Source organism: Brassica oleracea, chromosome C7 (genome assembly GCF_000695525.1).
Source record: "Brassica oleracea var. oleracea cultivar TO1000 chromosome C7, BOL, whole genome shotgun sequence".
NCBI classification, from domain to species: Eukaryota; Viridiplantae; Streptophyta; class Magnoliopsida; order Brassicales; family Brassicaceae; genus Brassica; species Brassica oleracea.
This window is the reverse complement of record NC_027754.1, coordinates 42,123,181-42,140,316: the sequence shown is the minus strand read 5'-3', so window position 1 is coordinate 42,140,316 and position 17,136 is coordinate 42,123,181. Positions and strand designations below refer to the sequence as shown.

The following is a 17,136-nucleotide window of genomic DNA, read 5'->3' as shown; positions in this document are numbered from 1 at the left end:
ATTTTGTCATTAATTAGATCGACAAGCCAGTTTTACAATACAAAAAACATAATTTATTGAAATTGAACTCTGATAGAACATCCCCTAAAGGTAGACACATAACCAATCTACTAAAAGCATGCTGACATTTAACCACTTGACTAAAAACATTTTCTATCACCCAAATAGTTTATATTGCAACTAGTATGGTTAACAATACTTTTTTACCTGTTGTTGGAAAGGCGGACCTACTTACAAACTTTTGGGTCTATTGTCCAGTTAAAATATAAAATCTTCATAGGTTTTTTACAGATTTAAAAATATACCCAGTATTAATTTTAGGTGTTTGACTCATTATTTCTCATTCTTTATTTTTCTAACAAAAAAAGGCATTCTTCTTTTTATTATTGAAAGATAGAACATTTAGTTTCCACTTTATCTATGAGATATATCAATCATTTGAGCTCTCAATCAAAATAAATTTTGTCACATTAAAATGTTATTCCGAATTTTAGGTGATAAAATACCTGGTCATTTTCTAAAAAAAATTGGGTTTGTGTTCTCTTACATTTGAGTTTTCGTATGTTCTTTTTAAAAAAAACTTGAGTTCTATAATTTTATATGTTCTCTTAAATTTATTTTATTTGTTAATTTAAATAGAAGTAATTTTAAAAAAAGAAAATATCTAAAAAATCTGAACCAATCATATTCTCGACTACAAACCGGACGAAGCTTAATATATACTAGTATAATTCATTTTGACTCCAACAAACTTTATGTCTGTAGTGTCTGCCATTACGTACGAGCGTCTCTATTTAAGACCCAAATGTGCTTATAACCTAATCAATCACCTAAATAAATAGACACTAAAACATACAAAATAAACAAAAACGTAAATAATAACCTATGGATATGTCAATAGAGACGGCGGAGAGAACTCTCCAGCAACCTTTGGTGGATCCGACGGACTCTGAGCGAAAACCACTGAGGGACGGCGAATCACTCGAGAGCATCTTGATGGAGAGCAGCCTTTCGTCACGGAGGCGCTTGTACTTAGGGGCGTGTATAGAAATAAAACTTCTCTTTCGATTGGCACTTCCGGCGATATTTGTCTATTTGCTCAACAGCGGAATGAGTATCTCGACCCGTATCTTTGCCGGACATATCGGCAGTCAAGAACTCGCAGCCGCGTCCATCGGCAACAGCTGCTTTAATCTTGTCTATGGCCTCATGGTATGTTTTACGTCATCGTGCAGACCAGCTAGTACAAGCACATATATTTGGAGGCACGTTGATATTAGTTATATTATATTTTCTTTTCTTCTCCAATTTGATATATATATATGTGAAAATTATAAAAATAATTATTTATAGTGGCGTTAAATATTCAATTGCATTTCTATTTTTACCCTTAATTAGATTGTTATTTTTTCTTTGAGTTAAAAATAACATTTTTATATTTAAAAGAAGAATTAAATGAATACTTTTTTAAAGACATACATTGAAATGAAAAATGTTCTCTGATTACAGTATAGAGACAAACTTACATTATAATAACTATTCAAATTATCACCACTGATTACTATAAAATTCTGATACATATTTTCCTTAAAATATTTGTAAACTTTTTTTTTTTGTGTGTTCAAAAAATATTTGTAAACTGGAAGCAAAAGATAAAGTTCAAACTTTTTATTATTAAAAGTTCAAACCTTCCACATATGTATTGATTTTATGGCAAAAACCAACTAAGAACATGATTAACCATGGTTTTTTAACCGAAGTTCTTAATTCATGATTTGACATTTTTTTTTACATTTTTCGGTTAAGGGACGACTCTTATTGAGTTCTTGTTGTAAAATAACTGACAGTAAGCATACATATTACTCAAACCGCAAGCATGCGTTTGATATGTTTTCATCCAGGACCGAATCTGGTCATACGCAACCACTCCCAAAAACATATATTTCCTGGAAATCTTTTTTTAACTGTTTTCCTGGAAATCTATTGTAACCAAATTTCCGAGTAAAAAAGAAAATAACCATTCATTTTCTTATTAACATGTCTAATATTCTCTTCTTTCTTTTTGTTGATTTGGATTTGTAAGGATGATTAGATTAAAAAACTATAACGTTTTTAAGTGTATTTGGGTTTATATAGTAAAATCTGTTTGACAAAGTTTCGAAATAGAAGTCAAAGGATATTAGTAGATTGATTCTTAGCCATATTTTTAAAAAATTGATATATGACGCCTAACAAAAAAAATATAAGCATACAATTAAACCTTATTTTGGCTTTTTAATGTTTGCTGTACAGTTAGGTTTGGGAAGTGCAGTCGAGACACTATGTGGACAAGCATATGGTGCCCACCGATACGAGATGCTTGGGATCTATCTCCAACGAGCAACGATCGTCCTCGCTCTGGTTGGTTTGCCCATGACAGTACTATACACCTCCTCGTACCCGATTCTAATTCTACTAGGCGAGCCCAAAACAGTCTCGTACATGGCATCTCTATACATCGTCGGACTCATCCCTCAAATTTTCACTTTCGCCGTCAACTTCACGGCCCAAAAGTTCCTCCAAGCCCAAAGCGTGGTGACCCCCAGCGCGTACATCTCAGGCGCCGCCCTTTTCCTCCAGATTTTGCTGACGTGGACCACCGTGTACGTAATGGACCTAGGTCTTATGGGCATTGCTTATGTTCTTACTATCTCTTGGTGGTTCATAGTTATGTCCCAAACTTTGTATATTATAACAAGTCCAACGTTCAGACACACGTGGACTGGTCTTAGTTGGAGATCGTTCCATGGTCTTTGGAGCTTTTTTAAACTCTCTGCTGGTTCGGCTGTTATGATCTGTTTGGAAATGTGGTATTCACAGATTCTGGTTCTTCTTGCTGGTTTGCTCAACGATCATGCTCTCTCTCTAGATTCTCTTTCCATCTGGTAAATTCATTTATCATTTATTATCTTGATTTAATTTTGAAAAAGATTACAATGTTTTTTACTGTTCTGTCCAACATTTTGTTTTTGTTATGTCAATATCAGGACTATCTTTCATGGTCTCCGTTGGTTTTAATGCGGCTGTAAGGTTAGTATTTCTTCTTAATTATTTTCAAAATCATTAATCAACATTTTCTTTAACCAACACTATTGAAATAAACCATACTCCAAGAAAAATCAATGTTTTAGAAAAATTGTTTCAAGAACATACATTTCTATACACTTTTATTAGGTACTAATGATAAATTATGAACTTCTAGTAAATTTATTACTTTTATGGAATCTCTGTTGGTTTAAATGATGAGAAATAGTTATTCACAAAAATATATATACAAGAAAAGTTCAATATTTTTAAAATGTGTAAAAAATATTAAATATACATTTTTTGAAAATCGAACAAGTATTGATTATTATTAAAAAAATAAAATACTATGACAGTGTAAGGACAAGTAATGAACTTGGAGCAGAACATCCAAAATCGGCGATGTTCTCTTCATGGATGGCAACTTTTGTCTCCTTCGTGATCTCACTCGCGGAAGCGCTCGCTCTGATGGCGTCGCGTGACTACGTCGGCTACATTTTCACGTCCGACACTACGGTGGCTAAGGCCGTCTCTGAGCTATGTCCTTTTCTGGCCGTTACTATCCTTCTCAACGGAATCCAGCCTGTCTTGTCCGGTATATACATTCAATTCAATTTTAGATAAATCCTGAGATAACCAGTGTATACATTTACCGGACCTGGCCAAATAAATCTCCAATTGTTATGTGTTTGTAGGAGTGGCAGTGGGATGTGGATGGCAGACATTCGTGGCATATGTGAATGTTGGTTGTTACTATGTTGTTGGTATTCCCATTGGTTGTGTTCTCGGGTTTACTTTCAATTTACAAGCCAAGGTTCGTTTTCAATATTTCTTTATAATAGTATATGCATTTTTATCTTATATAGTAAATTAATTTATGTGAATTTTGGTGATAGGGAATATGGACCGGAATGATTGGAGGTACCCTCATGCAAACCCTCATCTTACTTTACGTTACGTATCGAACAGATTGGGATAAAGAGGTACGTGTTATGTGATATGATCAAGTCACATCATATTTTATAAAGTTGTGATTTGGGTGTATTGAAATTGTATTATTGCCATGTAATGATTTAGGTGAAAAAGGCGAGAAAACGTTTGGATATGTGGGATGACAAGAAGGAGCCACTTCTACTAAGCTAAATTGAAAAATGTGTGGAAGGTACATGAATCATGAATAATATATGGTTCATTAATTTCAACTAGAATAATGTATGTTTAACCACATTATGGAATAACTAATGTATGGTGACATGCAACAACAACTGAATGTATGTTATTTACTCTGTTTCAATTTTGACCGTTCGATGTTAGAACTCAAATTTGTTTTTACCGTTGATTAAAGACTAGTAAAAGTTCAAACCGTTTCGTGGACAAGAAAAGTTCGAACCGTTACATTATCGTTTCCGATTTAATAGTTCTACTTTTATAATTTCTATAAGTTAATAATTTACCGCCAGAAGTTTTATTTTTTTGTCATCAATATAAAATATCACAAAAAGCTAATTTTGGGTCTTCAACCTTTTGTTTGAAGTCTTTCACAGCTATACAAGCCACTACAGTATAAAAAATGAATTTTGCATAACTGTGCTCTCAAATCTTTATACAGATTTTGCTGTTTAAATCAATGTTTGTGGATTTTAGTTCACAGCCATTATTGTTTAAATAACTAAGGCTACTAAAATCATCTCCAATGTAATACTCTATTTATTCCTCCAAAATAAAATAAAAATAAAAATGAAGTAAAAATGACTCAATCCTATTTCATTTCTCACTTCACAATAGAGTGATGAACAAACAAAAAAATAGATTATTCCATTTATGGAGTAAACTTTATTATGGAGTGAGATTTGAAGTTGAGTTGGAATAATTTTTACTCTATTTTCACTTTAATTCCATTTAGAAAGAAAAAATGGAATAGGGTTTGAAATGCCCTGAGACCTAAACTAAAAATGGTGCTTAAGTAATGAGACAAGATGAATTTAAGTGGAAATCTAAAACTGGTGCTTAAGTAATAAGTGACATTTCCAGAATAAAAAAATTAAATTAGGTTTTACTGGTATAAAAATAATGGTGCTAAGTCATCAATTCTCAGAGGAAACAATAGACATGTAATATTCACCAAATAAAAATACGATTTTTGGTAAAATCATATAATAACAAAAGAATCAAAAACTAAAAAATAGTGATTTGTTAATGAGCTAACCTTAATTTAAGTACGTTGTAGTCAATATTCAAGTAAATGATAAACATGTGATATTTTCAAATTAATGAACAATAAGATTTATTTGGGAGTAATATTATGAAAAGAACTTGAATCATTATTTCTAGTCACTCTATACTTTTGGCATTATCTTATAGTAGATTTTTGAATTCATTAATTTCCCAACCTGTTAATAGTCAAAATGGGGTTTTTGTATTTTATGTAAACAAAAGTTATGATACTAGGAACCAAATTGAATTAGAAGGAGATATTGGATTTGAAAATAATTAATTAAATATAACAAAAAAATTCAGTACGTAAAGAAAAGCCCAATATGTTGCGTATAAATGGGAATGTGAAGGTATGAAACCAAAGGCCACGGAAACTGCAAGAGAGCAAAACTTAAATGAGAAGAAGCAAAGGGAGGAGGTAGCCAAAGAAAAATCCAAATACACTCAAAAGCTTGATTTGTGATCGTATTCTGAGAAAACATTGAATCCTTAAATTTGGTTGAAAGCAGTGTTTTGAAACCCGACCCGGACTCGCGGTTGAACCGGTAAATCTGGTGACCCCGAAAAAATCCGGTTTGAGTTTTGTGAAAAACCCAATATTTAGAAACCCGCAAAAACTTGCAAAAACGAACTAAAACCCAGAACCCATACCGGTTGAACCACCGGTGAATCAATAAATAACTTTTTTTTTTTAGTTTTTAGATTATGTTTTATATTCTAAGTTTCCAATTAAGAAGTTAGGTGCTGACGAAAAAAATTTAGGTTTTCCCTTTTCAATTTTGTATTTTTGATTTTTAGATTTTGATGAAGATTTCATTATGCCACCAGAAGAAAATGAAATGAATGATGGTAGAAAGAACCAAAATTAGTTGATGTGATTTGGTGTTAGTTTATTTATGTTGTTGACAATTTATTACAATGATCTTTTATTTTTTGGTTTATTTTGAATTTGAAGTTTTATTTATCATTCACATTAGACATTAAGATTTTCAATGTCAAGTTCCAACTTTTTAAGATCTTCATCTCTATTTTGATTTTCTTCATTCAAAATATATTTGTTTTCTTTTAAAAGTTTAAAGACTGAATGATTATATTCATTTATTTAAATATTTATGAATATTATATCTTGTTTTTTTAGATGTCATAACTCTTACTTTGTTACACAAATTTTTAAATAGTCTAAACAATTTTTTGATATTTTGTAGGTCAAATGAAAATAAAAATAAAAAAACTAAAATTAAGTATTCGTAAATACATTTTAAACATAAAATATATATCCAAACTATTATTTTATGTTTTGAAAACATTTAGAAAATATTAAACTTTAGTTTTTATATATTTATAGCTAATATATTATTATATAATAAAATTAATTCATTTATTAACCTGCGGTTCATCCGCGGTCAACCCAGTGACCCGGTAAGTCGTCCGGTTTAGTGTTCGGATCGGGTTTAAAAACATTGGTTGAAAGGTAATTAAAAACATTAAACAAAACTTTCTGGTCTTTTTTTGTTTAATCATACAGAGGAATACGTTTTTTAGTTTCCTAGTTTAGTGATGATTCGAATCTTCATTCCTTTTTATTTTCATCCTGAAATGATATGATGGATCTCTTGATCTTTAGGTTTCTTATATATTCTGATTTGTTCTTAAATCAGTTCCATAATTCCGAAGAAAAGAAAAAAAGAAAAAAAAAATCCGAAGAAAATATACATAACAATCATACTGCATAAGAGTGAAACCCTAGAATGTTAGAATCTGACAGACCGATTTGTTACAGAATATTTTGACATGTCTAACAAAAATCACATTCCACTAATATATATATATTATAGTATGGAAAACTAAACAAAATCACGTTTTCTCGTTTTTATGTTATCTGTAGAATGAATCCGTTGAATCTAGCCAGCACAAGCTCACCCCCTCCTGTTGCTAATGATCTCTTGGCGAAGCGAAAGAGAGATCGTCCACGCAAAGATGAACAAGAAAATGCTCGTGTGACTCCAAATCTTGACGTTAATCTGGTTGGTAAGACTGTTTCTGGTGTGGTCGTAGGATCTTTCGACGCAGGATACATTCTCAACGTCAAGGTTGACGACAGTGACACTAAACTGAGAGGTATCGTGTTCGCACGGGGGAAAGTTATGCCCGTGACTCCATCTAACGACGTAGCTCCTAATGTTAAAATGTTCACGAAAGAAGAAACCAAGAACCAAAGTGATGATGATCAGCCTCTACCTCCTGATGATGAAACAATGAAAGATGTTGTCACTGACTTGGAGATTTCGGAACGTTCTCCAGTTTTGTCTTTAATGTCAAAGGATAGCAATGCCAATGGCGAAGCTGCGACTCGTTTGGTGGAGTTTTTTTCCAGCTCCAGAGACGAAGACGATGGTAACTGGTCAAGAGAACCTTGTCTTGGCACAGAAAGAGCAAGAGAAATTACCTGGTGAGGGTCGTGGGTTTGATCTTATGGCCGAGGAACCGGTTTGTATAGGAGAGAAAGTGCCTCATGGGCTTCAGCTAGAGCTTGGGAACAAGAGTATATTGAGTGGAAACGACAACAACAACGTTGGCTCCGAAATGGAGTCAGATCCTAGAAGCTCTGTGTCCAAGAGTGGAGTGATAGCGAAGTTGTTTGAGGGGGAACCCAAGAAGGTGGAGTGTGCCATGGAAGAAGAAGCATCTCCATCAGTTCAGTAGTTAAGAGTTAATATTCGCCAATATATTTATGTTTTCTCTTGTTTCAGTTCTTTGTTTAACAGATTTTCAGTGTTTGTTGTAAAACTGTTGCTTTTTCTAGTTGTTCAAACATTTGTTTCTTTCAAGTGCTAAGCATCACAAACAAATTAACTCTTAACATATAGCCTTGGAGGCGAGAGATTCCCTAAGTAGATTTTTTGTGAATTAGTGGCTTGGATTAGTACACTTGGAAGTTGGAACAATGGATGGAATGAGTATAATGTTACATATTGACTTGATAGGTAACCTTCCAAAATATCACAATTTGACTTAGGTTTTGGTACAGCTAATGAATTTAGATGACCACTTTTAAAATTGATGCTTTGTCAATACTTTATAAAAAGTAGTAACTTGGTTATAAAAACTAAATAACCGTATTTTTCGCACAAGTTATAAAATATTGTTCTCTTTCAGTTTTTCATCAAAACGTTATAATCATGTTTTCATCAACCTTATTTCTAACTACCAAACCACAAAATCGCATATAAACAAACTATGCATGAGTGAAGATTGGGCTTAAGAGGCCTTAAAAGTTAAAGCCCAAATAAACTGAAGAGTCGAGATAAAAAAAGCCGTCTGAAAAGGAGGAGGAAAGAAATAAAAAAAAAAAAAAAAAAAAAAAAAAAAAAAAAAGAAAGGCGAGGATGGCGTTGAACGTGATACAGTCATCCGTGCGTGTATCTTCAGCCACCTCTTCGACCTTCTCTTCCACCATCAAATCCTTCGTTACACCTTCCCTCTCCCTCGCAACCCATCGATTCTCTCTTTCTCCCTCGCCGAATCTCAACCTCCTTCGCATCCCCTCCTCTCCACCATCCTTCTCATCGCTCCGTCGAGGTTTTCGCGGTGGTCGTATCAAAGCAATGGCTTCTTCTGCTCCCGGATCGGTCAACAAGCCAGAGGAAGAGTGGCGTGCGATTCTCTCTCCCGAGCAATTCAGAATCCTCAGGCAGAAAGGCACTGAGTAAGCGTCAATTTTTATAGATAGATTGACATCACAGTGATTTGATTCGTTGGGCATGTTGGTTGATTCAAATATTGAGTTTAGTAAGCCTTTGTGGAATAAACACGTTTCTTGATCAACAATCAGGAAACCCATTTTCCCAAAAGATCAAAGTTTGCACCTTTTTCTAAAACTCTGTTTCTAATGCTCTGTTTTTAATACTCTTAGGAGATGTATCAGGTCAGGTATCTCTGTGAGATATGACTATGCATCTTACTCATTACTGTAATAAGCTGAAGAACTTGTACAACTTTCAAAGTTTTCACCTTTTTTTTTTTCCTTTCAAGTTATAACTCTGTTTCTCTTGTATCTGATCGTCTTAGTTTGCTATGAACCTTACTCACTCTTGTGTCTTGATTTGTTATGCATTAGTCCTGCTTGGTTCTCTTACGGTAACAGTAATAAGCAGATGAATGTGTAGTACAAAGTTCTCTGTGGTTGAAGGATCAATGAATATATTAGTCTCTTAGGGAGTGAAGTAGAGTCCCAAGTTCTATAACATCATTGTTTGTAAATGTAGATATCCAGGGACAGGGGAGTACAACAAAGTATTCGCAGACGGGATCTATAGCTGTGCAGGATGTGGGGCTCCTCTGTACAAATCCGCCACCAAGTTCGACTCTGGCTGTGGCTGGCCTGCTTTCTTTGACGGCATCCCCGGCGCCATAAACCGAACCGTAAGATTCTCAAAAAATCAAGACATCATTCATGGTTTGAGTAAGTAACTGAACCCCTTATCTTTTTAAAACTTGTGTTTACTCAAGGCGGATCCAGATGGGAGAAGAATAGAGATCACGTGTGCAGCTTGTGGAGGACATCTCGGACATGTTTTCAAAGGAGAAGGTTTCCCTACTCCTACCGATGAGCGACATTGTGTCAACAGTGTCTCCCTCAAGTTCGCACCCGGGAACGCAACCTTGTAATAATAATCTACTTGTATTGTGTGTAATAAAAAAAAGTAGTGTGTGTTGCTTATTTGTGTCCCACCCGCTGGCTCCCACTTGTGTTTCGATCTGACTGCTAGTAAGTAATAAGGGCGTTGAATTAACGTCTTGGGACTCTTGGTATTGTCATATAATCAAATCATATAAGATTGGTGAATAATGTTCTTAGGAATGACTCGAATCACTCTTATTCTCGACCAGATGTCTGCCATGTGTATGTATTTTATTATTTTTTTGTGTAGCAACAACACCACAGATCTTACCAGATTAACTGACGTCATCATATCTAATATGAATCAGAACCTGTGATAATAGCTCTGAAGTCTCTGCCTTTGTGCATATATTATGAACGCAAGTTGTGTACAAAATCTTCGAAAATTCTAGTTAATGAAACAGTCATTAGATCAAATAGATAATGTCTCACGAAGAGATTCAGTTCCATGGTTTAACTACACGACGGGGGAAATAAGGCAAAGGACACGGACAAAACCAGCTTGAGAAAGTATGAAAGATATGGTTTTGATTATACTTTTATGTATAGAAACAGCTCATCATCATTCTGAAAGTACTCATCAACCTCCAGTAGCACATCTCTATCTGGCCAAGGAGTATCCACAAGAACATAATCAAGCTTGTCTGCAGTCTGCACGTTCCTCAATCACAGAGACAACCTATAAGAAGTGGCAACACAAAAACAGAACAATCAAGAGAACCAGCTTATATGATAGGATGCTACAATGACAATGGAACTAGAGCTGAGACTGACAAAGCAGCTGACGTGGCACTCAGGAAGTCATCAAGATACTTGGAATAGAAGAGGTGACGTGTTTTGTTTTTTACTAGTTCAATAAGAAACCTCCTAATCTTTAGGAGAATTCGTTCTGAATTTCGTCAGGAGTTGTTAAACTCCACTTTCCATTATTCCCATTTGTAAGGAGTCCATGACTCCATTTGCTTCTGTTTTTTCTTATTTAAGTCAATGAAAAGCATAAATAATAACTTGTGAAAACTTCCAAACAAATCTCGTGAGCTTTTTATGTTCTTGTTACAATTCTACTTCTCTTTGGCTTTGAAGAGGGACCTTAGCATCATACGTAATGAAAGTCATCGTTTCAGGGCAATGATTACCTCGTCGAATTTAGTAGCAAACAAGTTGAGAGATGCCATTATTCCACCATTAGGCCTCAAACGATACTGCTTCATAACTTCCTTGTGCTTGATGCTGGCACCAAATGGTAGAGACTAGAGACATAACAGCAGATGGTAAAAAAGCGGACCTCGCTTATTCCACGTAAGACCAAAACGTCGTAAGAGCCTCGTTAACTTACGTGGAATGAGCGAGGTTAGCTTTTTTATTTTACTTTCGTGAGCTTTTTATGTTCTTGTTACAATTCTACTTCTCTTTGGCTTTGAAGAGGGACCTTAGCATCATACGTAATGAAAGTCATCGTTTCAGGGCAATGATTACCTCGTCGAATTTAGTAGCAAACAAGTTGAGAGATGCCATTATTCCACCATTAGGCCTCAAACGATACTGCTTCATAACTTCCTTGTGCTTGATGCTGGCACCAAATGGTAGAGACTAGAGACATAACAGCAGATGGAAAAAAAAAAAAAAAAAGGAGAGAACCAAAAAAAATGAACCTGTCAGACAACCGTGCGACCACTCTGGCTAGGTCAAGACCAGACCAGATAGCGATCCTCTACAGCTCGGATAGTCCGAAGACAATACTAGCCGTTAATCACACCCAGATCGCACGGCCATGCTTCATCAACCAGGGTTTGGGACCTGTCTCCTTAGAAATCAAGGATACAGAGGTACGAACCTATAGAACAGATCCTGTTCAAGTAAGGTCGTGACCATCGATGCTTTCTACGCATATATAAACAAGCGAGACGTTGTATGTCTCTCCGATGTGGGACGCTTTAGTTCCTAACTTGTTTGCCACTTCCGTGACACGTGTCATTCATCATTCATTAGAAAATAGTAAAGTAAATTAAAATGTTCACAACGAGTTGATTACGAAAAAGACGCTACAAACTATATTTAAAATCTGATTTTTAACATTAAAAGGAATAAGACAGTGCGCCAACATCATAATTCAATTACAAAAACAACATAATTCAACATCATCTGATTTTTTTTAAAAAAAAAAAAAAAAAAAAAAAACTTTGCCACTAGATAATTCAATTACAAAAACAACAGAACATAACTAGCATAATGTAAAAGATTTGTTTTTATTCAAACCTCATTAGGATGTAGGCTTGGGAATTTAAATCAAAGTCCGCGGGGCCCGCCCCATTTGATCCGCCGCGGAACGGATGCGGGTCGAGCGTTTTGAAAAAATCAAGTTGCGGGTGCGGGTTAAGACTATTTTATACGGGGCAAGTGTGGATTGGTGGATTTTGATTTGCGGATACCCGCCAACCCGCAAAATAAAATAAAAAAATAAAAAAAAAATCTTTTATTTTTGAAAAATACAATTTTTTTTAGAAAAATAATTAATTTTAAAAAAAATAATTAAATTTTAAAAAATAATATAAAAATTACTTATAAATATATTATTTTATAGAAAAACTATTTAAATAATTATTTTTTTAATTAAAAATATAATCCGCGGGTCCCGCAGGTTACCCGCAAAATAGAGCGGGGCGGATGCGGGTATTAGTTTATTTCTTTGCGGGTTGAGCGGATCGAAATTTTAACTAAAAAAAAAAAACGATCCGCGGGTTGACGGGTCGTGCGGGACGGGTTGACCCGCAAACCCAGGCCTACTAGGATGACAGGATTTTATGACGCAGCTTAGACAGATAAATATTGGGTGGGAAGCCAAATATAGTGACTTCAAAAGTGAAGAAGATGATAATAATAAACCAAAAATTAAACAGTTTGTTTATTTTCAACCCAACATAACATAAACACTCCAAACAAATGTTAAACCTTCTTCTCCTGACCAGATTTTTCAAAGTAGTAACATGAAAGAACTAAAGCTGTAAAATCATTTATGATCTTGCAATCCAAAAACTCACGCAGATTCCACAACGATTTCTTCTTCTTTAGTCTTTTTCCCCCCAATTGATTCTTTACTCTCTCTTGAAACATCATCAGACTCACCGTGTGATAGGCTTCAGACATTAGTCTACTGGATCGGATGGTATTGAGCTGATACTCTCTTTGGAGGTAGCTTACGCAGAATGAAGAGGACTAATGCCGATGGAAGTACTTCAACTACCTGTGTAATTTTGTTTTTTTCTTCTTCCATTAGTGCATACACTAAGAGATAGAGAGAGAATTAAAGAAAGGTCTTAGTTACTTACCATATAGTAGATTAAGTTCAGAACCGGATGATCAAGAACATCCAGTGTTAAATCCCTGTCAAAAGCTGATACACCCACCTGATCAAAAGGAATAATGATCAGCACAGTAACTGAAGATGAATATTTCATTTTTTGGGGTTATATCTCAGAGCTTACCACAATGCATCTTATGAGGAAGCAGGTGAAGCATATGGCTGTCACAGATCCAACCTGCAATTGAATAACTTTTCTGTTACAAAGTCTAATCGAATTTGAAGGTAGTGATGACTGTGACAACGAAGCACAAGCAGACTGACTACCTCATGGAGCTTCTTCCTTCTTCCTTTTGACTCAATAGGGAACCTTCTTAGCATAATAAACAATCTATATAGTATACAAGGGAACACATAAGAAAACTTTCAGACACTTTGAAATAAGCAGAGATAAACAAAAACACTACCTTCCTCCGTACAGCAAGAAGCCTAACGCAGCTATGAAAGACACAACTAGAAGAAGAAGAAAAATACACAAGTAAAAAATCAATACATAGTTTATATAAGAGAGAGATAGTAATGAAAAATTGAGAAGTAAGGGGCTTAACAAACTTGCTTGACCAGAGAAAAAACCGTACCTGACATAAATATCTTTCCAACTAACTCCACAGTGCTGTTATCATTTACCCAGATGAATACCCATATAACAACCTGATAGAGACATCAATTACAATATCAGACTTAAGTCTTTCGATTCACCACAAATTTCTACAAAAGTAACAACGGTTCAAAGAGATTCTTTGTATCAAAGAATCTCAGTAGCCACAACATACAAAAAAAAAATGAAAAAAAAAAATGGAAAACAATAAGAATCAAAGATGAACCTGAGCCAAATATACAGCAACATTGACTGAAATATAGGTTATTCGCAGCTTATCCGTTGGTAAGCTTCTTGCCTGCTCATAAGTGCCAGCAACATATATACACATTCATTCAGAGTTTGTGTGGTATACTAAAAAGAGAGTCTACACACATCAAAACTAAAAATTCCTTTTTTAGATTCTTGCCTGGTGATATATCTCTGCCCAGAACAGTACGAGCAGTGTGTATGCCGAGAAAAAGAGGAGCCCCGGAAGATCCAATAGTATCCAGCAAAGAGCCTGCATTTACCCCAACAAGACACCATTAGATACTTTAAAAAATGCAGCCTTCAAAAATCAAACAAACAAAACACCAAAAGCTTATGGAGGCTCTCTCACCTTGGGATGGACGAGAAATACTTGATGGTGAAATCCAAACAGAACAGCACGAACTACACACACACACACATAGAGAAAAAAGTTTGTCAGAAACCATAATCCAAAGGAGAGGTGGAAACAAAAAAAAAACAGAGATGATGATGATAACCTCCGTTGACGACAAAGTTCATAAGATGAAAGACCTTCTGAGTGGTCCAGCCATACTCAGGCACTCTCATTTGAATCCTTACCAACTGAACCTGTCCATCCACAATCCAATTCACACAAAGGTCAACACATCCAAATAAAGTACATAACTTTCTCAATCGCTCAGCATTTTAAGCCAACACGATAACAACATAAGAGGAAAGACATGTCATTTGACATCAAATCAAGAACCTAGAGAGCAAAAAGGTTTGATTTTTATCGGAAAGACGAGGACTTTGAGAGAGAGAGAGAGAGGTGAGAACGTACAAGAGCGATGGCGGAGACAAGAGCATAAGCTCCACATAGAGCGAAGAAGATCCCATCTTGCCACTGAGTTGACTCGTTAACCTCCTCCCACCAATTCGCCATCTCCGTCGCCAAGATTTGTGCCATCTCCATCGGCATCACCAGGCTCGAATCCGTCATCCTCCTCCTCGTTTTATCTGTTATCTTCGTCTCTTTGGCGGTGAGCTTACGGGTTCAATCAAATCGAGAAATCCTAATCAGCTCTTTAGAATCGGGGAGAGAGAGAGAGAGAGGCGAAGGAGATAGGGGTGAGTTGTTTGAATATCTGTAACCCACAGGTCAGATGGCTGAGACAGAGAGAGAGAGAGGAAGGAGATAGAAATGAAGATCCAACGGTTGTGAATGGTGCCGATCTTTACGACACGGTGTATGCTGTCTGTACCTTCTGCCTTCTTCTCTCACACGTCCTTTGATGATTTTTTTATGATTTTCTTCATGACTGAACAATAAACGTAAAATGATTTTCTTATTACCCCCGAAAATAAAAATTAAAGACATTTTTAGAACCAAAAGGGACCTTAACTTCATATACCCATACCCTCCTAAACTCAAGCTTATTACCCCAATCCTATTCATCTCACCCCTTTATTGTTGCACTCCCTAAATTAGTCTTTGTCTATTTATTTCTCAATTAAAAACCAACCACAATTCAACTACCTATATGGCCCACGTCCTAACCTTAACCAATCAAAATTCTTTGGTCCACATGTTCTTCTTCTTCCTCGTACTCTCTTCTCCTCTTCATCCTCCATTGGTGATTTTGGAAGCTCCTAAACAAGGTAATTATTGTTCGTTTTAGGTGATTTTTTTTGTAAAATCACCCTTAAAATGTCATGTATATCATGGAGATATTCATTCTGATGATAATTACAAAGTTTAAAAACGAATTTAAAAACTGTGGTAAGAGATTATAAGTATAATTTACATCCGTTTTTGATGATTAGTTTGTGGAAGAACAAGTATAATTTAGCCGTGGGCGGGGTGAGGCGGTATAAAAAAGTTCTGATTCAAAATACGCTTTTCATTTTAGCCACCTTTTGCAACATATCTTATATATTAAAACAGAAGTCACAACCTTGATTCATGTGTTGATTTTTTAAAAAATGGATCTAATGGACCTATTCTTAGAAAGTCATGTTATATTTAATCTCTAATCTTATCATTTAAATTTTGGACATACCAGAAATTTTTATTGGACTATTAATAATTGGATTTAAACAAGAGAAAAAGACAAAAATAGCACTAAATCAAGTTTTTGTTCCCAAACTAGCACTTAAGGTCAAAAGTCACAAAAATAGCACTTAATGTTTTATCAAAAGTCACAAACTTAGGGTTTAGAGTTAAAAGGTGGGGTTTAGGATTTAGGGTTTAAGGTTTAGAGTTTAGGGTTTAGGGTTTAGATTTTAGGGTTTAGGGTTTAGGATTTAGGGTTTAGAGTTTAGAGTTTAGGGTTTAGAGTTTAGGGTTTAGGGTTTAGGGTTTAGAGTTGAGAAATGAGGTTTTGGGGATAAGATTTCAAATTTTGAAAAATGAAAAAATTAAAATTTTCAAAAGATAAACTTAGAAATGTGGTATTTTGGTCATTTTAGTTTTTAAGTGCTATTTTTGTGATATAAACTTAGAAATGTGCTATTTTGGAGATTTGCCCTTTTCTTATTACCCCAAAAATAAAAATTAAAGACATTTTTAGAACCAAAAGAGGCTGCTAATGCAAAGACAATTTTAGAACCAAAAGTAAAAAGGCTATTAGAAAGGTTATAATATCATTAGAACCAGACAAATCTAGAATTAGCTAGGTTACACATTAAAAACACGTGTGTTCTTACATAATAAACTACGAGAAAGGAAAAGATAAATGAAGTAACAAAGAACTGGTGGGGGATCCATGAAAAGAGGCTAGCTAATGCAAGAAAAAACATGCATGTGTATGTGGACAGGATAATCAAACAAATATTCAATGATTTAAATTTTGACGGTCATTTAGATTTTAACGGTCCATGTGGCCTGCGTCATTTCCACCTCCAATTTGATCAGAACCAGACAAATCTTTAGCAACCCCATAGACAGCGAAGAGATCATGTTTCTTTCATTCTCTTCTTGACATCTGGAATCTCTGCCGTGCACACAAA

General features: G+C 35.0%; 3 protein-coding genes, 1 long non-coding RNA gene and 1 pseudogene across 4 annotated transcripts; 3 read left to right on the top strand and 2 right to left on the bottom strand.

Annotated features, from left to right (window-relative positions):
• Window positions 1-816: 816 nt before the first annotated feature.
• Window positions 817-4,371, top strand: LOC106304615 (protein TRANSPARENT TESTA 12-like). Its single transcript, XM_013741015.1, has 7 exons — window positions 817-1,212; window positions 2,293-2,924; window positions 3,013-3,069; window positions 3,420-3,658; window positions 3,759-3,877; window positions 3,960-4,046; window positions 4,141-4,371. Exons 1-7 carry the CDS (start codon window positions 886-888, stop codon window positions 4,204-4,206), a joined length of 1,527 nt encoding a protein of 508 aa, XP_013596469.1. The 5' UTR covers window positions 817-885; the 3' UTR covers window positions 4,207-4,371.
• A 2,792-nt stretch (window positions 4,372-7,163) lies between these two features.
• LOC106303345 lies at window positions 7,164-7,980 on the top strand (annotated as a pseudogene).
• Window positions 7,981-8,615: 635 nt separating this feature from the next.
• LOC106301299 (peptide methionine sulfoxide reductase B5-like) lies at window positions 8,616-10,141 on the top strand. The gene is made up of 3 exons (XM_013737664.1): window positions 8,616-8,983; window positions 9,543-9,699; window positions 9,787-10,141. The coding sequence occupies exons 1-3, from the start codon at window positions 8,664-8,666 to the stop codon at window positions 9,943-9,945; spliced, it is 636 nt and encodes a 211-aa protein (XP_013593118.1). The 5' UTR covers window positions 8,616-8,663; the 3' UTR covers window positions 9,946-10,141.
• A 95-nt stretch (window positions 10,142-10,236) lies between these two features.
• On the bottom strand, window positions 10,237-11,848 carry LOC106301300. Its single transcript, XR_001262185.1, has 3 exons — window positions 11,611-11,848; window positions 11,435-11,528; window positions 10,237-10,637 (listed from the first exon to the last, which is right to left on the bottom strand). It is a non-coding gene; the product is annotated as an uncharacterized LOC106301300 (long non-coding RNA).
• Window positions 11,849-12,816: 968 nt separating this feature from the next.
• On the bottom strand, window positions 12,817-15,443 carry LOC106301628 (tobamovirus multiplication protein 1-like). Its single transcript, XM_013738076.1, has 11 exons — window positions 14,969-15,443; window positions 14,664-14,754; window positions 14,516-14,568; window positions 14,324-14,416; window positions 14,141-14,212; window positions 13,895-13,967; window positions 13,724-13,769; window positions 13,584-13,647; window positions 13,441-13,494; window positions 13,285-13,362; window positions 12,817-13,199 (listed from the first exon to the last, which is right to left on the bottom strand). The coding sequence occupies exons 1-11, from the start codon at window positions 15,125-15,127 to the stop codon at window positions 13,107-13,109; spliced, it is 876 nt and encodes a 291-aa protein (XP_013593530.1). The 5' UTR covers window positions 15,128-15,443; the 3' UTR covers window positions 12,817-13,106.
• Window positions 15,444-17,136: the final 1,693 nt, after the last annotated feature.